The sequence below is a fragment of the Arthroderma uncinatum genome (assembly GCF_011692745.1).
Source record: "Arthroderma uncinatum strain CBS 119779 chromosome Unknown scaffold4, whole genome shotgun sequence".
Taxonomy (NCBI): Eukaryota; Fungi; Ascomycota; class Eurotiomycetes; order Onygenales; family Arthrodermataceae; genus Arthroderma; species Arthroderma uncinatum.
Window position 1 is genome coordinate 3,245,569 of NW_022983866.1, and position 24,046 is coordinate 3,269,614.

Genomic DNA, 24,046 nt, shown 5'->3' on the forward strand with positions numbered 1-24,046 from the left:
CATGTAGACTGGTCAAGGGTGAATAGAAATGTTTTGTAAATGAGACTGGCTGTGGTGAGAGTACGAGGTTCTTGGTAGCTGTGACTTCATCAACAATCCATCAGCCAATTAACTGGTCATCCCTACTTATCGTCCTTATCGCCCGCCGTTTGACACGGCCAACAGCTGAAGCCTGTCAGTGTGAAACAAACGGAGAAGCCGTTGGACCAGGATGGTTGCTAGCGTCGAGAGTGGTCTGAAACCTCTGCGGAGGACAACTTTCCAAACCACTAAATCTTACGGAGCACTCGGATAATACCGTCGTGGGGGCGTCGATAGGTATTTGATCATACGGTGGCTTTTTATGTGCAGCGACGTTGTTGACTTTCCTAGATGCCAGAGGCGAGTAGGGTTCAAATGGACAGAGACTCATGAGCAAGGTTGGAGAGTATACCGGAGTCAGTTGGAATCAAATATGCCAAATTACAAATGCGTTATGTATATATGCATGTATGTATTGCCAGGACATCGGGTTCATTAACTATGACAAGGAGCATTAAAGCTCCTTCACAACACCAGGTCGCAATAGTTTATCCTCCTTTCCAAATACCGAAACATTTTTGACTATCCCAATGAACCTACGATGGTTATCCCTCGAATTGCCAAGACGTGATCGAAACATGCGCAAGAGATCGTTACTCAGTATGCCGGTAGCGGGGATAGCAGCGTGTATTTCAGTGGCGGTAGGGAACGAGGCTGGGGGTGCTCCCGCTGCCACGTTGGTGCCAGAGACCGAGCCTCGCCTTGACCCTGAACCTAATGGAGTAGATATGCCTAGATACGTCAGGACTAGTAAGTAATGAGATAGCAATGTAAAGGATAAGAGAGATGGAACGAACCACGGTTGCTTTCAGGGCTGCTGGCTCGACTGCCACCCATAGCCTTGCCTGCAGGGGTGGGACTTCCAGCACGAGAACCCATTGGCGTTCCCGCCTTCGATTTCACGCCTTGCATGTTAAGTTTCAGTCTCTTTGAAAGAGTACCATCACTCATCTCTGCACCCGAAGCCGCGGCCCTTTCAACATCACTAGCTGATCCAGCCCTGGCGGGGCCATTTCGGATACGCTTCTTCGCGCCAGCTGCTGCCTGGCCGGTACTAGAGCCATCGTTTGCGTTGTTTGCACCCGACACTTTCCTCTGGCCTTGTGGGGCAGGAGAGATGGGCCGGGAAGCAGGCTGAGAGGTTGAGAGCTGGGTAGAGAGATGCTTGTTTTTGGGCTTCTTGCGGGATGTATCTGTACCGCTTGCGTCAGATAAATTCGGGGAGCCTGGCCGTTTCCGGGCAGCAGCCTGCGCCCTCTTCAGCGGGTCAGAGTGCTTATGTCGCCCTGACGGGGTATTGGTGCCCTTGGTAGACGACCCAGAAGGTTTATCTGATTGATTTTCTTTCCGTTTCGGGTCTTCATCTAACTTCTTTTGCTCTTCCCTCTGGCGTTCCAGCTCAGATTCGTCCGTACTCTAGATATGCCGTTAGTCAACAATGCTATGTGGCTTACAATAATTAGGAAGACGATTACCTCTTCATCCGAGTAAGGATTAGCATCAGATCCACTGCTGTAGTCGAAGTTCTTTTCTCGTCGTTGCAGGGCCTTTCGAACCTGCTTGCCAAAGCTTTTGAGGTCTTCCTTGTGCTTCTTTTCTTGATGTTCCTCTTCATCGTAGTCTTTTTCTTCCTTGAGATCAAAAATGTTCGCCTTCAGCTGGTCTTGTTTGATGCGCTTTTCGGCCGTCTTTGCGTCCTCGTCTTCATCGAACAAACCGACATGCTCTTCGTCATCAGCAAACCTATCTTCATCAAAGTCCATGTCATCACCCTCGAAACGGTCTGTTGCGGGGGCTGTTCGAGTTTGTCCCGTGTAGATTTTCCGCTGTCTAGCATACTGTTGAAGTTCTCTCTCTTGGGCACGAGCTTGCTCCTTTTCCATGAACCACCTCGGATCTCTAATTTTCTTGGCCATGTGTTTCTCAGCCTCTTCGATAGTCAAAGCCTTGAACTGATGTTTGGCTGTAAACTTGTACCATTTATCAACAGGTATCATTCTCATCTTTCCACTACTCTCCAGGACAAACGTCGCATAGGTTTCCGACATGGCTGCTTCATACTTCCCAACCCAAATGTTTTTATTATCAAAATCTTCCAAGTGCCAAGGCAGTGCCTCTTCATACTTGATCTGAGATTTCGCGGCCTCCTCCGGCGTCACGATCGATTTGAAGACTTGCTGTGTCCGCTGTTTTGGCGCATTCGTCTTTTTGGGCCCTGAGCTAGCTGAGGGGGCGATCTGTGCCAGATTATCTTCGCGTTCTTTGGCTCGTGCTTCCTTTTTGGCTTCCAGCTCTTCGCGTTCAGCTTCATTCAAGCCATGGTTGGGGTCCCGGTAGCCCTTTCGGCCGTTTTCACCTTCCTTGTCGTTGGCAGCCGGTGTAGTGCTGGCGGTGGCTCTTGGGTCCCGGCGCTGTAGTCGTACTGGGCGAGTGAACTGCGACTCGTCTCTGGGGTCGACACTTTTCTTTGATACCAGTTTCGCAATATGGTGTCTTAGCCCTTCCCGCAGCGCGCGTTTTGTGGTAACAAGTGGGTAATCAGAGTAGGTCTCAGACAGCAGCGGTCCACTGAAACCATTTGTGGTAAGGTCATCTGCGCTTGGGATGGGTTTGGGTTGTGACGGCGCGCTTGTTTGAGGTCGAGGAGGCTGGATAGGGAGAGTTGATGTTCCATTTGTCGTCGAAGGCCGAGCCTGTCCAAGTCCAAGTCCCTGTCCCTGTCCATGGTTCTGGCCTGGCACCATCGGCCGTGGAATAGGCCGCTTCTTCGGTCGAACCAGCGGATCGGCTGGCTTTGGGCGTCGCCTCACCATGAAAGGCCCATTCGGCCCTCCTGGGGGAGTACGGCCCAAAGGCGGGTTGGGAGGAGTTGAGCTCATGATGCCGGGCGCTGGCTGCTGCTCAGATGGAAATGTCGACCAGTGCTACCATTGGAACTGGCTGTGGGAGCTCCAGAAAGCTTGCTGCGGTTTCTTCCTCTGTATCCAACAGGACGAGGCGCGGTATTGGGAACGAGCGAGATGTAGCAAGAGAAAAACAATGCAACAGTACAGGGTCGCGGCGCTAGGCCTACGGCTGAAGCTGCTACCGGATGAATCGTACAGCCTAGATGCCCAGACGGCCGGGGAGACAGGATCTCTTCTCTGGTCGAGCGAGTTTCGTGACTTTGGGGAAAGCTGGAGAAAGCGATCTCACGTCCCAAAACGGTTTGACAAAGACATATGTGGTCATGTGATGTGACGTGATGACTAAGATGACAAAGCTGGAACATGAAAGAGGCAAGTTCAACCTCATCTCAACAACGTCAATATAAACAAGAGAGAACACTCTTTGGCTTCATGTTTTATACGGAGTATAGAAGATGTTTCTATACAGTGATACACTCCTCAGACGTCATCTTGGGAAAATCAATGCCTCGGCCATGTAGACGGTAGACATCCCTTTCCTACTTGACTGAATAAGGATCTATATGGATACTTATTAACTACAGAGATGGTCTATTAGGGCGCCTTCTGTACAAAGGGACAGTGATTCTCCAGCCAATAGACCTTCCATAATCATCAATACGATAGAACTAGAGCGTCAACAATAACTAACAATGCATCCCTGAAGTATTCACACTTTGCTGAATGAAACTACCAGCCACTCTGAATACCAACCAGCCCCAGATCAGTCAGAAATTGTGAAAATTTACACAGGAAAGATGCTGCCTCCCCCGCCTCTCTTTGTCCCTTGGTCTTCTCCCTGAGTTGCAAGGTCTCTCCTCGCAGTGGCAAGAAACTTGAGTTCATGACTATATATTGCTTCTTTCACTCAGTCACCTAGTCAGACTCTAGCTGGCTATTCTTAGTGAACTTTCTTTTAAACCGTCTCATCTTTTGCTTGACTTTCCGTCTGTTCTCCAACAGGTGTGAACTGCTTTCTTCTGCCAGACCTGCTCGGCCAAAGCATCGGCTCACCCAGTCGGACCAGCAACAAGCTCCCAGACCTGTGGGAAGGCAGCAGATAAATCGCCCATATCACCAACACAACGATCGAGAGGGTACTACCTCTAATTCCCCTCGAGGTTCATAAACGTCTCCGGTTAGCTGCTGCTGTGTTAGCAGACATGGGCTCGCCCTCTACGCTAACCTGTACGACTGAAGCATGGCTTTCACCCAGAGAATCCGTCGAGTCCAACAATAAGCTCCCCGATGAGTGGGAAGGCCGAGGAACGATCGCCCATATTACCGACACATCTATCAAGAGGTTCCTGAGTCTGCCTCCCGAAGTTCATGAACGACTCCAGCTAGCCAGTGCTCAATTAACTGCACAGCAGATGGCCGTCCAGCAGGTCCTGTCTAGTAATCAGCCGTTCCCGAGTCCAAATAAGTCAGCAGTGCAGCAGTATGAACTGGCTCGTCTCGAGCTTGATAAGCTTGATAATTTGCCAGCTCCGACCCTGAAACCAAAGCCATCAACCCGGACTAGGGGCAAGTTGCAGTTGCAGGTGCAGTTGCAAGCTCGTGAGGCCACGGAGAACGCATACTTGCATTCCATCACTTCCGAAATATCTACTTGGACCATATCTCGAAGTTCCCTTGAACAAAAGGAGGAATTCCGCATTACACTGTCTCGCTGGGCGCTAGACGCTGTTATTGACAGGCTAAAATTAAGCCAACAAGTCTCCCCAACCGGCCCGATTTCAGTCGCCCTCCAATGCTTTGGGAGCTATCGTGCTGGATTCGCCTTGCCTGGTTCCGATATGGATCTCATCGTGGCCACAGAAAACCTACCATCCGACGTCCAGCGGGAGCTTCCTCTCCTCTTAGCTCAGGCATTTCTTTCCCGTGGCCTTGCCCCTTATCTGCTTCAAAGTATTAAAGATAACCGCTCGCCAGTTCTCCGCGTTTGTCAAACCCCATCTCAGAGGTTTCGCGATATCCTTGAATGGGAATATTTAGATTTGGAGACTGCAAGCGAACTCAAGGCTTTTACCTCAGTACCTTTGGCCTGCTGCCGTAGCAGTACGCCAATCAATCATTGCAACATTTACTTCGACAATGCTGAGCCCATGTTACGCAGTACGGATCTTTTGCGAGGCTATCGGATTTGTGATGACCGCGTTTATGAGATGGCACAGGTGGTGAAGCGCTGGGCAAAGGCACGCAGAATTAACGATCCTTACAACGGCACACTCTCGTCTTATGGATATACCCTCATGTTACTCCACTATCTGATGAATGTTGTTGTCCCACCGGTTATTCCAAATCTCCATAAATGCACAAGGAAGGGTACTAGCGATGTGCAACGTGCTCAGGGACAGCCTGAGGATTGTTTTTGGCGCAACCCACGGGAGATTGCAAAGGAGGCTGCCCGAGGGAAATTGACTGCCAACAATCAACCGACCGCCTCGCTCCTCCGTGGATTTTTTGCGTATTACTCTGGACCTTATCATGATATAAAACCTCTCCACAAACCCACCTCTGGTCTAAGATTCAATTGGAAGAATGGGGTAGTCTCAATTAGAGAACCCAAGACCACGAAGATGGAAAAAAACTGGACTACTTGCCGTACGGGCGCTGATGGCAATACGCACCGATATTTATTGGCCATTGAGGATCCGATTACAACGGACCATAACGTTGCCAAGATGGTTACTATCATTGGAGTTTATTTGATTCGGGAAGAATTTAGACACGCGCATGATATTATCACTCGCGCTAGGCCAGTCCCAGGGACAGATTTGGCGTGGCAGATGGAGACAGGTGAAATCTGTGAAGACCTATTTACTGAGCGGCCAGCACTATCCTTTTGACCCTACATCTTTTTACATTTTTGAATCCCCAATACAAATTTCCTGCTGCATACATTTACCTTGTCGTAGATGTCCTTACCATTTGTCCTGAACGGCGTTTCTATTTTGTCTATACATCGAATTAACACAGTATCAAATCATTAACGCATGAGCTTGACCTTATATAACCTTCTACTTAATCATATAACAAATAACAGGCTCATCAAACGGGCGCCAGTAGTATTACTCCTGGTTAAATACAGGGGTCATCCTAGCTTCCTCCCATCTCGCCTGGGTTTCCAGCCACCATTGCTTTAAAGCAGAAGCATCAGCGCCCAGTGTAGCCAAACTATTTGGCTCAGTGACGAACCACTCCTTTCCCTTGCAATCTTTCTCGTATGCATTCAAACTAATACCATCCCATTCATGCGTTTTTAGGCACCGAAACAGCGCTACGGTGCCGACTAGAGGGTGAAAATCAGCTGCATCTACAAAGACGCTCATCGAGATCCCTAACGTCCCATTTGCCGTAGCACTAGGTGGTGCGGAAGACGGTAACGAGGTGAGTAAGGTAGTAGACCGCCGTTTGTCTATAGTGGATATTATCGTTGGATCTATGAGACGGAGGTCTCTTTTTGGTGGCATGCATGCTCGTTTTATTACGTGGGGAGATATCCAAGATATCACTGCGATGACATCGCACATGTAGTTTCGCTTTGGAAACGGAGTCTGAGGGCAGAGAAGGTCCGATAGGGTAAGGAGGTTCAGCGGGCGTTGAAGAGAGGCGGACTTTGAATGATCTTGTCGCGAAGGCGGTCGCTTTGGTGTAGTGGTTACGGGTGAAGTATCCATAACAGTCTCAGACGTTGATTCTAGAGGTGGAAGTTTAGTCGGGTGGTTATACTCAGGCACATCCGTATTTGAAGGCAGGTTTCTGCTCTGGACATCCTGGGGTGCAGTAGTTGTGATGGAAAGGGTATCGTATCCAGATATCAATGTGTCCGTAGGCTTGCTCATCCTTGATACCGTAGAACGAGTTGGGGTCGGGTTCCCATCTCCATGTTTAGTATAGTTTATAGACAAGGCTTCGTCCCTCTCTTCAGAAGCCTTCAGGCTGTCCCTGAATATAATCGATCCTGTTCTTGGCTTCTTCTGTCGGCCTCCCTGCAAATAATCGCCTTTCTCGGATGTAGCCCGACTTCTTTTAAGAACGGGGGTTCCATCCTCAACGCCCCTATGCTCCTTTTCAGATGTAATCTCTCCTCCCCTCGATGTATAAATCTCGACAAAGTCGACCTTTCTGTACTTCCCCACGGCTAAGAAGACGACCTGTCCAGTGCCATGGCGTGAGCCCCTGGAAACATCGCGATTCGCCGTCCGTAGGTCGTAATTTTCTACCCTTAACACAGCACCTGGAGCTATCTCGTCCGTAATCGAGACTAAATAGTGCAATTGCTTCTTAAGCAGTGCCTGAATGGTATGCTCTCCATCGCTTAAGAACATCCTGTAGGTTTTATATGAGGAAGTTGACTCGGTGATGACTCCAGGGCTGTCCCCATATCCCCTGCCTTCGTTTCCTTCATGGCCATTATCATTATCGTCATCGTCGTCATCGTCATCTTTATCATCATCGTTCCGACTATTGCACGGCCGAGCTTTCAGTCTCGGCGTTGGCGGTAGGATAGTGATCGGAACCTCGATAACGCGCTCTACACGAAGAAATAACTCGGCGGGACGGTGTCCTGTCCGGAGCAATTCGACGATACAGGGCCGGATCCTAGGATATCGCTGCTGAGGTGGTAAGACCGGATAGTCCTGTGTATCGCGTCGGGTTAACGCTGCGTCCAAGCCCGGATAGCTGGCTGAGCCTTACCATATCAACTGGAGAGGGATATCCATGACGGAGGGAAGTTCCGTTGACGCCCTGAATACTTTGTCTCTGCTATGAGCTGGTCGCCTTGAGTGCTGTCTGATGCTTTCAAAATATCCGTGATACTTTCTTATATTCTGCCTAGCGCGCAGCTAGATTCTCGTGTTGAAGTTCCGATGACTTGCATCAACCTTCTTCAAACCATGTAAGATGTAAATCATAAGAGGCTTACTATGAAGTTTGATTTGAGCTTTTGTCTATGTTTTATATACAGGCTGTACTCCATCGGTACATGTCAAAAGATCTCGACTACTTTCTCTTCGTCGGCATCGTTTCCAGACTGGCCCTTCAACTCGAGCATCTTAGCCTTCTCTATAGCTTCAGCAGTCCCCTCTCCTTCGCCCTCCTCGTCACGCATGATCACTTGGACAAGCCGATCACACGCTTCCTGCACTCCTTCGTCGTCGACGTGCATATGGCATTCCCGGACGAGGGGGTAGACCTGGATGTTCCTCAGTGTATCTCGTCCCTCTCTCGTCGAAGTGAGAAGTAGCAGTGTCTCTAAATGCGTGGTGAGAATCTCGGGATCAGGATCACGCTCTTTATCCGGTGGAAGAAGCTGGAGATCAGGAAGCATCTCGGAGCTTTCCTTGTCGTCGAATTCCTCGGGTCCTGCGAGGGGGAGCAAGATATATGGTAATAGATTCACTTCGGACTCCGATATCAATGCAGGATGTGAAGAGACCTCGAATGCGACATTTTTGATAGTCGACGCTACACCTCTCCGTCGAATATGGCTACGATGCTCGGTGAACACCGTGAGTTTAGTGATCGGGATTACAGAGTCATATTCCTGCTCCGTGACGAAGTATGCCCGTCCCTCTTCGAATTTAGAGATGTCGGCGAAGAAGTACGATAGATAATCGTATGTCTTGTCTTCCTCGCTGCTGGCTGGCTTGCCGCCATTCTCCGTCCTTCTGTCCCTTCCCTTGATGAAGCAGTCCATCAGTTGATCCATAGCCTTTGAGGAGGTGGACACACCCTCTGGTATGGCCCTCGTCAGCGTGACGACCCGTTTGATGCTATCCGACTTCGCCAGGTTGGCTAGAAGCATGGTGATCTCGCTTGCGGCCTTTTCTTTCGGGTTCTAGAGGGAAGTAGGGAGCGAGTTAGGAGTGCTGGTCGAACGTGGCGGATTAAGCCATTATCAGGCTTAATGACAGGTACCTACATACTGTCACTTTTTTCAGCAGTATCTCGAGAAAGGCATCGTCCTCTGCCAGCTCTTTCAGAACTTCCTCGTCCCCGGACAGGTTGACGAGCATCGTCAATGCATCTTTTGCTATCGGCTAACACCAGAAACGAGCTGATCAGCTTTACTCTCTAACCTAGGAAGATGAGAGTCGAAAATTAAGAGGAAAGGCGTACTGGGTAGTCTAGCGCGAGGAGTTTGAGGTCCCTGACTGGAAGTAACTGGTGTTTTTTGAACAGTGAAGGTTGAGAGACAGAATACCCGACGAGGTTTTCGCAGGCTATATAGGTAAATATCGCGTCAGCAACTGAAAGGAGGAGTATCAAGATAGCCGGTACAGCATACCTATTTGACGGATCTGACTGTTTCCATGGTGAAGAAACTCAACCAGCTATAGACACCTGTATCAGCTTCCACTTCAACCTGACAATGACCACGCAGGCGCAATACCTCTTCCAGCTCCGAGGGCATCCTGAACAGCCTTTAGAGCGGTTATACCTTCTGTTGTATGATATTTGATATTGGTGGAAGGGGTTCTCCGGTCTCGAAGGAGGGGCAACCAGGCAGTCAGCGTTGACAAAACAACTTTTAAGCCAGTAACGTCGAGTAAAGCCCTGATATCAAACAGTGTCTCTATCTCCAGGCGTCTGCGCAAGTGTGAAGGGTGAAAATGTCTTTGCGACAGAAACGAGGCCATAAAATATTTCCATCCTCGAAGCCGGAGAAATTTGATGCCAAGACACAAAAGTTCACCCACTTGGCGACGTCATAGTCAACAACAAAAGACAGACAAGACGGAACATATAGAAACGCAGACAGAAGAGCGACAACGTTGACGAGCAGACCTGGAGATATCTTTGACTGCAACTGGCGGCCGATAAGATGGCTGAAGAGACACCCAACCTCTCGGAGGTCCATGAGTTCCTCATCGAGCTGGCCGGCAAGGCGGGGGAACTGATCACCAGCGCCCATCCATTGATCAATGGCGTTGGGTCGAAGAAGAACAGTAGGCGACCCTCGCAGTGATGAATTGGACAGCTTCTCGCTGGGGATACGTTTCTGTTAACGCGGCAGCAGGCTCCGACCTGGTCACCGAGACAGACCGCGCCGTTGAGGCCGTGGTCTCAGACGCCCTTCGAACGAAGTATCCTGACTATGAGTGCGTTGCATCTTGTTGAACCACCCGTCAGCATCGTCTTTTTCACATTTCAAGACCCGTTTATTGAATTGCATCTTGCCCTAGGTTCATGGGCGAGGAGACCTATCACCCATCAAAGCCGCTCACCGAGGCGCCGACCTTCATCGTGGACCCTATCGATGGCACGGTGAACTTCGTCCATGGCTTCCCGTCCGCGTGTATCTCGCTGGGGTTCGCAGTCGGCTATGAACCCATGGTCGGTGTCGTCTTCAACCCGTTTACGAATACCCTCTACAGCGCCATCAAGGGCCAAGGGGCGTTTATGAACCGAACCAAGAAGCTGCCCTTAAAGGGGGACGATGTTGAGCCGCTCAATGGGCTTAGCAGTGCGCTGATTGCCGTAGAATGGGGATCTGACCGGAGCGGCGCCAACTGGGAAACCAAACTGCGCACCTTTGAGAGTCTGGGGAAGTCCAAGGAGCAAGGCGGTGCCATGGTGCACTCGATGCGAAGTATGGGCTCCGCGGCGCTGAACCTTTGCTCGGTTGCCTCTGGTGTGCTGGATCTCTACTGGGAGGGCGGTTGCTGGGCGTGGGATGTATGTGCTGGCTGGATCATCTTGACTGAAGCCGGCGGCATCATGGCGGATGGAAACCCTGGCAACTGGCAACCCAGAGTGGACTCGAGACGATATCTAGCCGTCAGGGGTTCTCCAAAGGGCGAGGGCCAGACGGAGCTTGTGGAGGAGTTCTGGTCTCATATTAAGGGCACCCTCTCCTATTCTGATGAGTAGACGTTTAGCAGAGAGATAACATAGAGGATGACGCAAGAACGATATTGCAAAAATAGATATACAATATATGGACGATATTATCTTAAAGAGTTAGGACTGGAGTATCTATATGCATCATCTATAATGCTGGTCGATGTTATGTGGGGTTGGATCAGCCGCAGTAAAGAAGACTGTTTTCTCGAATCCCAGCCTAAAAGTAACAACTACAGCATTGTCAAGATGTCTGGTCTATTTCGAGGCGAAGTGGACGGGATCTTGTCTGATATCACTTTCTTCGGAGACCACTTTCAATGGGAAACACTGGGAACAGGGACAAGATCGCGGGTGCCAGCAGATAGCATCGTCGCAGTCATTCCAGTCGGCTCTGAGAATATCCTGCTCTATCTCAAGCACGAAGGAGACGAAGGAGGCAAAGACAAGAAGAACATCAGCCTGGAGACTCTGAATCTATCTGGCCTGCCACCCTCGGGCTTCTTCAGCAAATACACAGGCAGCCTTCCACCCTATCTCGCGGCACCAGGGCCAGAGGGAGCCAGTTCGAACGTCCATATCGTCTTGTCGACGCTCTCGGGGACGCAGGGCGCATCGGTCTTCTTTAGCAATGCACTGAAGCCGTTACTATCATATCTAAAGCTCAAGGCATATGAAGTGCACGAAACTCGGTCAGCCGAGACGATTATAGAGCTGGCAAAGGATGTCTTCCTTCCAAGGGCGCTGTCTGGACATCCACAGACCATCATCCTGCTCTCTGGAGACGGTGGCCTGATAGACCTGATAAAAGTGTTCTCCGAGGTCCCAGAGGATGCTGCATTTACCAAGCCCGTCGTCTGTCTGATACCCATGGGCACCGGGAACGGGACTGCAAATTCTACAGGTCTCTTGTCTGATTCTACGTTTGGCCTTTCGAGTCTACTGCGAGGCTCGCCCAAGGATCTCCCGGCATTTCGAGTCCGGCTTCCGCCTGGCTCGATGTACGTGGCCGATGAAGGACGTGAACGGATCCCCGTGGCCGACGCTGGACAGGAAGCTGATATCTACGGAGTGGTCGTTGCAAGCTGGGGGATGCACGCGTCCCTGGTTGCGGACAGCGACACAGCCGAGTACAGGAAGTTCGGGGTCGACCGGTTTAAGATGGCGGCCAAAGAGCTGCTTCACCCTTCTGACGGCAGCGAGTCGCATCGGTATAGAGGCACCATCACCCTGGTCAAGAAGAGCAGCACCACCGGACTGGAAGAGGAGCACCTCGTCGACCGAGAGTCGCATATGTACGTGCTGGTGACACTAGTCTCCCAGCTGGAGAAAGGATTCATGATCTCGCCCTCGTCCGAGCCGCTGGATGGACAGCTACGCATCGTGCACTTTGGACCTGTTGCGCCTGGCCGGGCGATGGAGCTGATGGGTTTGGCGTATCAGGGGGGGAAACATACAGAGGAGCCAGAGGTTGGCTACGCCGCCGTCGAGGCCGTCAGGATACGGCTCACCGAGGATGGAGACGACGCCTCTGAGCGCTGGCGGCGGCTCTGCATCGACGGGAAGATCGTCTCTGTGCCCGTAGACGGCGAAAGCTGCATCGAAGTCCGTCGCTCGCAGCGCTTCTTTTGCCAGTTGGTGATGTAATTCAGATACGATATATTGTTGTATTAATACGCTTCTAGAGCTAGAAATGTGACCAGAGGCTGAAATACCGTTACGCCTTTAGTCCTAGAACTCAACCTGCAATCACAACTACAACTACAACTGCAACTTCATATTCAAACGAGAGGAAACGAGAGGACACAAGACAGGAAAAGCTTCAGGTCATGACAAGAGTCGCCAGTGCTGCAGCCTCGCTCGCCGCCTTCCTGGCCTGCTGAATATATACGAGAGACAGTCCGCCGCCGAACGCTCCGAATCCCATCCTATGACCTCACCCTCAGCAGACGGAGGATGCCTATATTATTAAACCGGTTCACGCCCTCGACGCTACCAGACTCAGCGAGCTCGACAGGAATCAATGCTCGTTACACCGCGGACCTACAAGCTCTCTCAGACACCGAACAGCGGAGTGCCTCTGTCGCCTGAAAACCACCCAACATTTCGCACCCTGCGGGGTTGGAGTATTCCTCCGGCTGAGATAAGACGCGCTGCGGAGATGCTGCTCGTTCACCAGGTCGGCAGCGTGAAGGTGGGAGAGGTGGCTCGGTAGGCATATATTCCCCAGTCTCGACGTGAAGCGCGACGGCGACGGCGATGGCGACGGCGATGGTTGTGTAGAGAGAGCTGACAGAAAATCACATAGTTATACTTTGACATATACACCTTCCGCCGATCGTATACTTCCTACTCCCACGAAGCTCTACGTTAAGATCCGAAATACGTCTGCCACCCCGCTTCGGGCAGCCTATCTTCACGGGCCGTATGCGCTCCATGTCTCCTGTCGGCCGTCCTCGTTTGATCCCAACCACAAGTTTGACCAGCACGAGGTCGAGGGGCTGCCTCAGTTTGAACCGAACCTGAAGCCTGGAGGAGCCTGGGATGCCATAATACAGGTCCCTGAATATGTTCGCTCGCCACCTACCGCGCATGCTGGGCCGTCCGGTGAACCCCCTGCGGTGACCTGGATAATCGACGTATCGTCAGAGATCATATTTTCTTCTACTGCTTCGGTTCAATATGAACTCCTTATTGGGCGTGACTCCGCGTCTGTAGAACTGGGAGCACCGACGCTGGCAAACCTACCTCCTGCCGGCCAACTTCGTGACCATGCAAAGGACCCTAAGCACCGACCAAAGCCCTCTAACAAAGTGCCCGGTGTTTATTCCGAGTCTATACGGCTACGCGTGGATGATACGACCAGCTTATGGAACCTGCCGCCGTTCCCGTCGTGTGAAAACAAAAAGGAACCAGGTAAAGGAAATACCCCGGAACCTGGACCGGGAGGCTCTTCTTGCCAGGCCGAGGAATCATCGACCAAGAAACGACGCAAGAAAATCCATTTTGTGCTCGTGACACATGGGTTGCATAGTAATCTCGGCGCAGATATGCTGTATCTGAAAGAGAGCATCGATGCCGCCGCTAAGCATTCGCGTGAAGAGGCTAGAAAGCGGAAGCAACAGAAACGGACCAAGGAGTCAGTAAAAGAAAACACACCAAGCTCGTCTAAAGCAGGCCCGAGCACGTCTGATTGCGGGACAGACAGTGACGAGGACGAGGATGAAGAAGTTATCGTTCGAGGATTCCCGGGCAACGCCGTGCGAACGGAGAGGGGCATCCAGTATCTTGGGAAAAGACTGGCCAAATATGTTCAGCTAATGACATACCCGGATCAGCCTTATTTGCCTGTAAAGTCCAAGAACAAACTCCAGCGTCCTCAGGCTCGCCAGAAAAACGGGGACAATCAGGCCACCCGCCCAGGACACGCTGACCCTGCTCAGGGCCGCAAGCAGCGCGAGTATGCTTATAAAATTACGAGTATAAGTTTTATCGGACACTCTCTCGGCGGGTTGGTCCAGACATATGCCATTGCCTACATCCAAAAGCACTGCCCTGACTTTTTCGACTACATAAAGCCAGTTAATTTTGTCGCATTTGCATCCCCTTTCCTTGGCCTTAGTAACGAGAACCCTATATATGTCAAATTTGCCCTCGACTTTGGACTAGTCGGTCGAACAGGGCAGGATCTTGGTCTGGCATGGAATGCGCCGTCGAGGATGCGAAGCGGATGGGAAGCAATGATCGGAGGCCTTGGAAATGATGCCAACAAGTCTCAAGGCCACGACCCGGGCTCGAAGCCACTCCTACGAGTCTTGCCGAGCGGTGCTGCCCATGATGTCTTGAAACGGTTTAGAAACCGTACCATTTATTCCAACGTCGTTAATGACGGTATTGTGCCTTTGCGCACTTCCTGCCTGCTTTTTCTTGACTGGAGAGGACTGGAACGAGTAGAGAAGGCAAGGCGAGAGAATGGACTCGTGGGAACAGTGGCGGAATGGGGATGGGCGCAGCTAACTGGGGTAAATTCAAGCGCAATGCGCGCAGGATCTCGCGCCCTTGGTTCAATCGAGGATCAAAATCAGGAGAGCAACAAGATGGCCACTCAATCGCCGCCCTCGAAGTCTGCTCCTCAAAGTGGACAGAATTCACCCGAGCTACCCCTTTCGAGCCAGTATCTGCAATCAGAAAGTGATCCCGCTGTGGCCTTGTCCCCAAAATTGAGCCCTATCAGTTCGCCAACGACTCCTGCTTCCCCAGGCCCAGTCAACACCTTCTTTTCGTTCTTCCGACCCCAGAAAAAGAACAAGGGTCAGAAAATATACAAAAGATCCCAGACCCTACGCATTGATACAGAAGAGGAGGGAACATCAACTAGTAACCTTGACTTACCATCTGGTCCTGGTCCGGCGAACAGAGGCCCCGTGAGGAGCAACTCGCTATTCGAGGATGAAGATGGCTGGTATACTCCCCCGAGAACAACAATTCTTGAGTCAGCGGGTGACGTGCTTAGCCCTCCGCTACCTTCCGTCGAGTATCTTTTGGACCCTTCTTCACGTCCCAGAACCATTTTCCATGACCGGGTTTATCATCCTGATGACATTCCACCACCACCTCCAACAAGGCCTCGAACCATATTTCGCGCTTCGAGTAATAATGTCAGTAGACGTGCCTCGATGGAAATTTCAGGGTTGCAGTCAGAAGCTCCTAGTGGCAAGACGTCACCAAACCCGAAAGCCCCCTCGGAGGCCGCCCAAAAGGGGAGCAGCGGTATGAAAGTGGAAGAGAAAATAGCCAGAGCATATCATCGCGATCTCACGTGGCGTAAGGTTCTGGTGCGCCTTGAGCCGGATGCTCATAATAATATAATAGTCCGTCGAATGTTTGCAAACGCCTATGGATGGCCTGTTGTTAAACATTTTGTCGACACACACTTTGGTTATACGGCGGCTGCCCGTGAATCGGATGACCAGGAATCACGAGAGGAAAGGGCAAAACCAATGAATGTCCCTGCGACTGATGAAGGTGAGGAAGTTATAGGCCAGCACGATTCACCCCATCGCCAGGCATCGCCGAATATTATTTTTGAAACCGGTTCTGGAAAACCCGACGGCCAGAAATCGCTTCAACCACTACATACGAACGCTTTACCTCAAGTTTCAACCCCCGAATTGAATTCCGACGAGACTGTGAAAGCCCTTGGCCGTAAAATGAGCAGTCTCAGCGTAAACTCGAAAACTTCCCAGACAGATTCAGCTAAGTGGACGGAGTCCTACCTCGAAGATGATGGCCGCGACGAGGAATCCGCAGATGATGATATTGATCACTTCAAAAAACATGATGGCATCCGGGCTTCAGACTACTTAGAGCCAACCACACAGGGACCTAGTGATCAGGAAGCTCAGCCGCCCACACCATGAGTGGTATCTACACTTGTTGACGTCTCTATCATACCAATCCATTCTTCTTCTACCTACTCTAATTTTTATAGATTTTATATCCATGCACCATTATTTGCATGGCCACATGGACAACACCTTAATGTAATATGAATTATACAGGCGAAGTGTCTCTTTCTATACTTCCTATTGTGCGGATGGGATGTCTTGTATCTAGCATCAGGCTTCAATTTTGTGACAGCTATATATCTGAATGTGCATACTACATATTTAACTAGCTTGAGTGTCTAAGGTATCAGCGCTACATATCTATTAACAGGTGGTGTCACCCACCAGAGACCGTGTTTATACTAGTATCTGTTTTATTTTGTACATAAAAGTGGCTGCCAACCAAGTAAAATCCATAAAAACTAAACACAGTATTCTCTATCCATTTTGTATGCATCAGCCTTCACAGCGTTCCCGTACTGTCCCTCCTTTGGGGCGAAATCGAAGCTGACCTCCAACACATATATTGTAGAAACAATTGGGTAGCTAACGCATTGCATCTGAGTGGGTTAGAATACTCTGTTTCAAATTTAGTCCAGTATTATTGCTAGGACTCTCGTTTGATTCAGTACTTATTGAAAGTATTCTCCTTGCGCAATGTCTGACGTTGGTAAAAGTACCATGGACTTGCTAGGTATGTGTCCCGAAATCTCAGAGGTTGGAAGAATTGTGCTTTGTAGATGTTGTGGATTCGACGTTTAATCGAGATGGCAGCCTTAAAGGGGTTGCGCCAGCTGTCGGATCCTGCGGGCTTGGATAATCCTGCAGAAAGGTGGCTATTATACATGAATGTCTAGCCGCTGGGCTTGTGGTTTCAATGGCGGTTGGCTGTTTGGCTAACAGGCAACGGTATTGCGATTCGGTGGCCCGGCCATTGACAATAGCCCTGAGATACTGCAGTCCATATGGATATGGAAATATTGTCCCAAGATCGATCTACCCTCACTTTTCTGGAGCATCAGGAAGCCTTTCGATGACATACTTAGCTCGAGCAACGCTCATAACCGGCACACCTGGGATTTTCCTATTTCTCAGTTGTTAGTGACTGTATATAGGCTATAATAAGAATCCTGTCAACCCACCTGATTCGTCTCTTCAAGTCGCGATCGTTAGTCGCAACGATATAAATTCGGTGCTTTATAACACGATCGACGATGCAGTCATCGGCGTATGTCCCACTATGGTCGCATTTCACTCTTTCAAAACGAGGGTCCTTCGCTATCCGCAGGGCAAGTCGGTATTTCGGCCCTAGCTTCTCCAGTTCCGCCAGGACACAGTCCGTGATAATCGGAATACACTTTGCAAAGAGACAGTCCATCATGCTCGGGATTACATCAAGTTTATGCTGCACGGTGTGGGACAAGAAGTTGGTGTCGACCAAGATGGAGTACGGCGGGGCGAGCGAGGTATTGAACTGGAAGAAGAGCGCAGATGGCGCTTGAGGTCTGGAAGTTGACACGAAGAACGTTAGCTATGTTACTTTGAATAACAATTCACTATCAAATGGGCGAGCAAGTACATTTCGCGGACAACATTGTCGGCTTTTTTCTTTTCTTCGGCCTTCGCTTGGTTCTGCTTTCTATATTGAAAGCGTTAGCATAGGCCTATTTCTGTGCGCAACGGAACGGTATATGGGAAGAATCCTACAATCGGATGTCCTTTTGCCCAATTATCTTCTTGACCTGGGATCAGGTTAGCTTTGGCTGAGAAAAGGTATGCGCATGTGGGATACAAACATGGCCAAATTTGCGTGTTCTTTTGGCGACTCCCATCTTGCAGGTATATTCTGACCAATAATTCTCTTGACGGGGGCGAGTATAAAACTGTTTATCAACAGCAAACCGAAGAGACAAGGAGATATCGTGTCGATGATAGCTGGTCGTCGTCTTGTCGTCGCCGTCTCTCTTTTTTTGCCCTTTTTCCCTTTATAAAAATATCCACATCACGTGATATCGCGATAACGAAGAAAGCCTCGAAGAGCTTCAAGAGATGCGACTGCACAGAATGAAACGAAGCAGCGCATTGCCGATTACCACGACGTCGCTGCCTCCGAAATGCGATGCAGGGCTGCAGTAAGGCCATTGCGAATACTGCTATCTGGGAGAAACGCCGGATGGAGGCCATCGCCCGTCTTCTCTCCTGTGCCGCACCGGCAGTTCCACGATGATATCACCGAAGCAGACTCCTTGAAGACGAGACAATGCCCTCCACCTCCAAGACCCCGAGAGGTAGAACCGGAGCCTACTCTGCCAGAGGAGGAGATGCTGGGTCAAGGAAATGTGCTTGATGAACTTGGCTTGGGAACAGTTCCCAGGACTGCCAGCCATGGCACCGGAACGGAAATCGACAAGATGGGCCGGCTTCAAATAACACATCCCGCACTAAGTCGACGGCCGCATAAGACGGCCCTTCTGCTATCGAGGGCACCAACTTCGCTCACGGAGCGAGACTTTCTACGGATTCTAGCTCCAGGGAAACATCTTGAGGGATGGAAGAGCCAGGGAGGTCTTGAAGAAGGTTAGTTGTCCGCAAAACGCTTATAAGAGACAAGGAGCTAAGAATGATATACACAAACAGTCATTCCTATTCGCAATCTCAAGACGCTGGATCGAACGGACGGCTGGCTGTTATTGTTCACGAATCCCGCGTCGGCGGCAGCGTACCAGGCCGCGGTTCACAGGCTACGCGAGCTACTCCGAAACAACACTCCCTTCTATCCGGCTTCAGACCTTGTCTTGCCTTCGAACTACTCTGTCCGTGGCTCGTTGGGATTCAACTTGCAAGATTACACACTCACTACACCATGGCAATTCCCCCTACTTACTGCCGACCACTTCCCGTTTGGTGAATGGGTAAATTCCTGCATAAAGGTCCATAGGGCTGTAACCGGTACTGGAAAACGAGATGACCATCAGCATACCATGTCCTCGCCCTCGCCATCTGTACCCGGATACCCAGTACGGGTCTGCATATCTCGTCATATATTCCTCGGTCTAACCAAACAGGCCATTAGAAACTTCTTGATCTGGGACGGGGAAGTTCGATCGATACATTGGGATCTTATCGAAGGCATGGACAGTATCGTCTCCCTCGATGATGATCAGGGGGCCGATGACGGCCTTGTCCGCGAAAGACGCCCCTCGAAGCCGAAGTTTGGCGAATACGATGTTAGCAATTGGAGGATACTCTTTGAATCTGCCTCTGAGGCAAGGAGGTTCGTAAGGGCATGGAACATGAAGGATTACCCACAGTCTCCAGACGCTCCGTATTGTGACCCGCCGGCACGGATCAAAGCTGAAGCTCTCTTCTGGGATGATGGCTTTTGAGCCGTGCTAAAGATGCCCACACAGAGCGATATATACATAGATGCATAGCGTCGGGTATACCTGTGAGAATCAGGTATTGAACTTTTATCGACAAGCCCAAACCATGATAGAGCATGTAACCTCGCCTGCCAGGGATATAGGCGTCCAGGCACGCGTGTCTAACGAGGGCGATCTACAGGGTAGAGACTTGATTGTACGATACAAGAATAGAAATAATGAATCATGTATAAAGCGAATTAAATACCATCCAGCTATCTTTAAAAGATATCACAATAAGAATGACAATAAGAAGGATAAGAAAACAGAAAGACAGGAATGAAAAGGCCAGGGGGGAGGAGAACCAGAAAATGGAAAACTCGTTGCAGAGCAAACGCCATCTAAAGCAATAAACACAATTCAACCTGGGGATAGAAACTGGCGAGGTCAAGCCAACGGATTTCCTCTAGATAAAAAAAAAGAAGGAAAAGAAGAAGAAAAGAGGAAACGAGGGTAAAAATGTGAAAGGAAAGGGGGTATGCATCTCGACATGATCGCATGTCAGAGCCTGGGAGTTCAAGGAAGAACGCGATCAAAAAGGGAGGAATAAATATACAAGGCGGAAAGGTGACATGACGGATCGTCGGGGATATTTCTCTCGTATATTTCTTTTTTTTTCTTAAAAAAAATCTTACTGCCTTGTCCCTCGTCCCAAAAAAAATAACACGCACAAGAAAGAGATAAGGGGATACCTTCCGACTCGATCTGACTAGCAGCAGGTCTTCCCAAAGGAGCCTCCGGCCCCGCCGCTCTGGTTATCTATGTTGACGCCCTGGGAACCGGCCTGTTCGGCCTTGGTTACGTCCATGTCCTTCTTGATCTCGGTGGCGAGGCTGTAGAAGGCCTTGTCGACGTTGATATTGTTTTTGGCGGAAACTTCGAGGAAAGGAATGCCGAGCTCGTCGGCTAGCTGTTGCCCTTGCTCTACAGATACAGCTCGCTTCTCTTCGCCATCACACTTGTTTCCAATCAGTATCTTGTGTACTCCCTCGCTGGCGTGCTGTTCCACGTTGGAGAACCACGTCCTGATATCTATTACAGGTTAGCACGATGCATAGAAAAATAAGAAGAAGGAATGAACGAAGGTGAACGAGGGAGAAGAGTAAGTAATGAAGGAGAACGAACTCTTAAATGATCGCTCGTCGGTGACATCATACACGAGCAAGATGCCCATGGCATTGCGGTAGTAGGCGGTGGTGATTGTTCGGAATCTCTCCTGACCGGCGGTATCCCATATCTGAAGCTTTACCCTCTTGCCGTCTAGATTTATTGTCCTGATCTTGAAATCGATGCCGATGGTGGTGATGAAGGACGGGGTAAAGGAGTCTTCACTGAAGCGAAGCAAGCAGCAGGACTTGCCCACGCCAGAGTCCCCGATGAGCAGGAGTTTGATCTGGACAGCCAAAGGTTAGCACGGCTGCCCGCTGGCCATGAGGTGAAAAATTCAGCGGGAAAACAAGGAGCTGGCTGGATGATGCGTACTAGAAAATCGTAATTCCGTGTCCCCGCCATTACGTCAAGGTGTGAGAGCGCGTGAAGCCGTAGGTAGAGACGGTGTCAAGATGCAGAGAGGCGATCGAATAGACAGCCGAGCAAGGAATGGTTGGCAGGTCGCAGTATCGTAACGCTGGTGGTCCTCTCTGAAGGGTCCGTCGGTGGATATAAGAGAGAAAACTAGGCACCTGCGGAAACAGCGAAAGGAGGAGCCTGGGGTGATCGAGATGGCAGCGCTGGCGTCTTCCGGCAGCTGGCTCCGTCGATATCAGGACTCGCTTCAACTGCGTACGGGCGAAGAGTAGATAATCTCCGTTTCGATGTGAGCTTGGTGGTAGCTGGCCAGTTGGTCGGTTGGTCCGTCAGTTGGCTGGTCGGTCGACGGGCGGGATGGGATGGCTATCGAGATGCTTCGTCGTGTTTGTCCGAGCGAGATCCAGCGAGAGTATGGGCAGGCAAAGGCAGTCTGTCTGGTGGAGGCCGGTAAGTGTGTATGCAGCGCTGTCTGATATCGAGATTATGAAGTCAGAGGGCGATGTTCGCGAGGACAAGTCACGGTCTTGGCATCTTTCTATCTACAAGTATATATCTACTATATCTACTTTATATCTTCTACAGTATATCACTATATCTCTTCTGCCACGATGATCGTTAGTCGTGTCTATTTCTATACGCTAGAGTACAGCCTCTGACTACGAGGATATCCACTTGGAGTACGTCCATCGGATCTGGTCGAGCACCTTCATCTGCTGGGCGACGCCGGCCCGGACGTTGAGCAGGTCGTTCAGGTCGTCGTGGAATTCATGATAGATGGCTCCGGGCAGGAGCTGCTGGGCTCTACGCCGCAACGTCTCGGCTTCGCACATCAGCAGGCCGTGGTCCTTGTACGAGAGAACTCCCGTCCGCGAGTCGTGCGAGGACGTCAGGATGCGGTTGATGGTTCTATACATGTTAGTCGTAGAAAGGAATAGATATAAACATAAGAAGTACCGACGTACCGAAGGGAACGGACGATTTCACCGCGTCTCTGGCCCTGGCGTAGCCCCCTCCTGCTTCCAAGTACGCCGGCAGCCCACTGCACCGCCGAGTAGGAGACGAGGATGCTGGGAGTGAGTCCGATGAACCTGGAGAGAGTTAGCAAAGGTTACAAACTACAAAGAGGCGAGAGACCCACGCAAAGACCAGTTCCTGGCTCTTGAGGATGGAGTTGATGCCGCTGATGGCAACCTCGACGTCGACCTTTGTCTTCTGGATCTGGATGAGCAGCGCGGTGATGAGGTCGCCGCGGATGGCGCCGACAAAGGGCCGCTGCAGGTCCCGCTCGTACGCTCGTAGCACCGGGGTGAGGTCGCCCTGCCGCACCGCCTGCCTGACGAGATCGAGGGCGTCCGGGGTGTGGGACGAGGCGCCGAGATCCTGAGAGGGACGCTGGCGCACAAAGTCGACGACCATGCGCTCGAGGCTGGCGAAGTCTGCGTCCAGGCTGTTCTTGCTCATCAGGGCGACCTCGCTCTTCTCGTCGTGTCTGATGGTGCCGATGAGCCGGGCAAGCGGCTGGATGATCCAGTTGGTCCAGAAATCGGTGATCGTGGAGCCGAGTTCCTGCACCCAGGTGACCATCTCCGCCCGCCTGTTGGTGAGGACGTTCAGGATGGTGCTGGAGGAGAGTAAGAGGGCGAGTCCGGCGGGCCAGTAGCGTGTTAGGCGGCCGGGACGGGTGTATTCGCGGGAGAGCAGGGCGCACTGCTCGTGCTGGTGCGGGAGATGGTACTCGAGGATGTCGATGAGCTGCTGGACCACCTGGTAGGCCTGGTCGGTCGGGTTGACGGTGTGTCCCGTCCCCTCGACGGCGAGCGAGTCCTCCATGGCCTCGATGCCCCGTTCGACGGTGGAAAAGACGTTGTCTTCGAACCCGGTCAGGTCGGTGTCGAGGTCGTTGACGTGCTGCAGGACGGTCTGCATCAGCAGGACGGTACGTGAGACGATATCCTGCCACTCGTCCGGGCTCTCCTTGACGGCGGCGGTAGTCTCATCCTCGTCGACGTCGAAGAGCAGACCCTCCTCCATCAGCAAGCCCACCGCGCAGGCGTTCATCTCCCTGAGCTTGCGCAGGCCCCTCCGCTTCGCCCGCGCCTGCGTCCGGCAGAGCTGGAAGGGCGAGAGGATGAGCTGTTTGGCCTGGCTGACGGACCGCTCCCGCACGCCGTCCTGGACCAGGGTATAGAACGTCCGCCATCGTGCCATCAGCGAGTCCTCACCCTCGGCTCTTATATGCGTGTTGGTCCGGCGGATGGTGTGATATATGCTCTCAACGTAGCGTGCCCACCGCGCGGGAGCCGTCTGGACGGTGTAGAGGCCGGAGTAGAACGCAGACCCGAGGACCTCGTCCCAGTACCAGATACCATCACTAAGGGGGACGGTCTCCTCGACCATGGAGGCCATGACGGAGGCAAACGTCTGCACGGTGGCCTTGGACGCGACGAGCCAGAGCAGGCTGGCCGTATACCGTCCATCCCTCGTAGTGTCGACGTCGACGGCCCTGATGGCAGGCTGCAGGGCGTGGACGCGGCGTAGATGGTCGAGCACCCGGTGTGGCCTGATGTGTCCGCCGGAGAGAGCTCTGGCAGCCGCGACGAGGGGAGGATGGACCGACTCCAGCGTCTCTATCTCGGTGTTGATGTCGGCCTGGCTGACGACGCTGAGGCGCGCGAGCTGAAGCCGGTCGACATAGGAATCCAGCCGGCGGACATGACTGCAGGTCAGCTTCTCTCTCTCTCTGTCTGTCTCTGTCTCAACTTACTCGCCAATTAGCGACATTCCGGCTTCCGCTGCCGTCCACGACTCAGGCAGTCATACGATGTGA

General features: G+C 51.4%; 11 protein-coding genes across 11 annotated transcripts; 5 read left to right on the forward strand and 6 right to left on the reverse strand.

The window, feature by feature from the left end:
* Positions 1–535: 535 nt before the first annotated feature.
* On the reverse strand, positions 536–2,960 carry GIQ15_06345 (transcription initiation factor IIF subunit alpha; the record flags this gene model as incomplete). The annotated part of the gene is made up of 3 exons (XM_033553762.1): positions 536–828; positions 879–1,497; positions 1,557–2,960. 3 exons carry the CDS (start codon positions 2,958–2,960, stop codon positions 536–538), a joined length of 2,316 nt encoding a protein of 771 aa, XP_033404906.1.
* Positions 2,961–4,189: 1,229 nt separating this feature from the next.
* GIQ15_06346 (poly(A) polymerase Cid1) lies at positions 4,190–5,878 on the forward strand (the record flags this gene model as incomplete). Its single annotated transcript, XM_033553763.1, has 1 exon — positions 4,190–5,878. The coding sequence occupies one exon, from the start codon at positions 4,190–4,192 to the stop codon at positions 5,876–5,878; it is 1,689 nt and encodes a 562-aa protein (XP_033404907.1).
* A 222-nt stretch (positions 5,879–6,100) lies between these two features.
* Positions 6,101–7,360, reverse strand: GIQ15_06347 (uncharacterized protein; the record flags this gene model as incomplete). The annotated part of the gene is made up of 1 exon (XM_033553764.1): positions 6,101–7,360. One exon carries the CDS (start codon positions 7,358–7,360, stop codon positions 6,101–6,103), a length of 1,260 nt encoding a protein of 419 aa, XP_033404908.1.
* Positions 7,361–8,022: 662 nt separating this feature from the next.
* On the reverse strand, positions 8,023–9,052 carry GIQ15_06348 (uncharacterized protein; the record flags this gene model as incomplete). The annotated part of the gene is made up of 2 exons (XM_033553765.1): positions 8,023–8,874; positions 8,963–9,052. 2 exons carry the CDS (start codon positions 9,050–9,052, stop codon positions 8,023–8,025), a joined length of 942 nt encoding a protein of 313 aa, XP_033404909.1.
* An 809-nt stretch (positions 9,053–9,861) lies between these two features.
* Positions 9,862–10,910, forward strand: GIQ15_06349 (uncharacterized protein; the record flags this gene model as incomplete). Its single annotated transcript, XM_033553766.1, has 3 exons — positions 9,862–9,985; positions 10,057–10,138; positions 10,223–10,910. 3 exons carry the CDS (start codon positions 9,862–9,864, stop codon positions 10,908–10,910), a joined length of 894 nt encoding a protein of 297 aa, XP_033404910.1.
* A 219-nt stretch (positions 10,911–11,129) lies between these two features.
* On the forward strand, positions 11,130–12,527 carry GIQ15_06350 (uncharacterized protein; the record flags this gene model as incomplete). The annotated part of the gene is made up of 1 exon (XM_033553767.1): positions 11,130–12,527. One exon carries the CDS (start codon positions 11,130–11,132, stop codon positions 12,525–12,527), a length of 1,398 nt encoding a protein of 465 aa, XP_033404911.1.
* A 376-nt stretch (positions 12,528–12,903) lies between these two features.
* Positions 12,904–16,300, forward strand: GIQ15_06351 (uncharacterized protein; the record flags this gene model as incomplete). The annotated part of the gene is made up of 2 exons (XM_033553768.1): positions 12,904–13,091; positions 13,189–16,300. 2 exons carry the CDS (start codon positions 12,904–12,906, stop codon positions 16,298–16,300), a joined length of 3,300 nt encoding a protein of 1,099 aa, XP_033404912.1.
* A 969-nt stretch (positions 16,301–17,269) lies between these two features.
* Positions 17,270–18,099, reverse strand: GIQ15_06352 (rRNA-processing protein FCF1; the record flags this gene model as incomplete). The annotated part of the gene is made up of 5 exons (XM_033553769.1): positions 17,270–17,351; positions 17,410–17,772; positions 17,847–17,906; positions 17,975–18,009; positions 18,064–18,099. The coding sequence occupies 5 exons, from the start codon at positions 18,097–18,099 to the stop codon at positions 17,270–17,272; spliced, it is 576 nt and encodes a 191-aa protein (XP_033404913.1).
* A 282-nt stretch (positions 18,100–18,381) lies between these two features.
* On the forward strand, positions 18,382–19,653 carry GIQ15_06353 (uncharacterized protein; the record flags this gene model as incomplete). Its single annotated transcript, XM_033553770.1, has 2 exons — positions 18,382–18,844; positions 18,905–19,653. 2 exons carry the CDS (start codon positions 18,382–18,384, stop codon positions 19,651–19,653), a joined length of 1,212 nt encoding a protein of 403 aa, XP_033404914.1.
* A 745-nt stretch (positions 19,654–20,398) lies between these two features.
* Positions 20,399–21,201, reverse strand: GIQ15_06354 (GTP-binding protein; the record flags this gene model as incomplete). The annotated part of the gene is made up of 3 exons (XM_033553771.1): positions 20,399–20,721; positions 20,815–21,082; positions 21,172–21,201. The coding sequence occupies 3 exons, from the start codon at positions 21,199–21,201 to the stop codon at positions 20,399–20,401; spliced, it is 621 nt and encodes a 206-aa protein (XP_033404915.1).
* A 674-nt stretch (positions 21,202–21,875) lies between these two features.
* Positions 21,876–24,000, reverse strand: GIQ15_06355 (uncharacterized protein; the record flags this gene model as incomplete). Its single annotated transcript, XM_033553772.1, has 4 exons — positions 21,876–22,125; positions 22,182–22,307; positions 22,358–23,935; positions 23,984–24,000. The coding sequence occupies 4 exons, from the start codon at positions 23,998–24,000 to the stop codon at positions 21,876–21,878; spliced, it is 1,971 nt and encodes a 656-aa protein (XP_033404916.1).
* Positions 24,001–24,046: the final 46 nt, after the last annotated feature.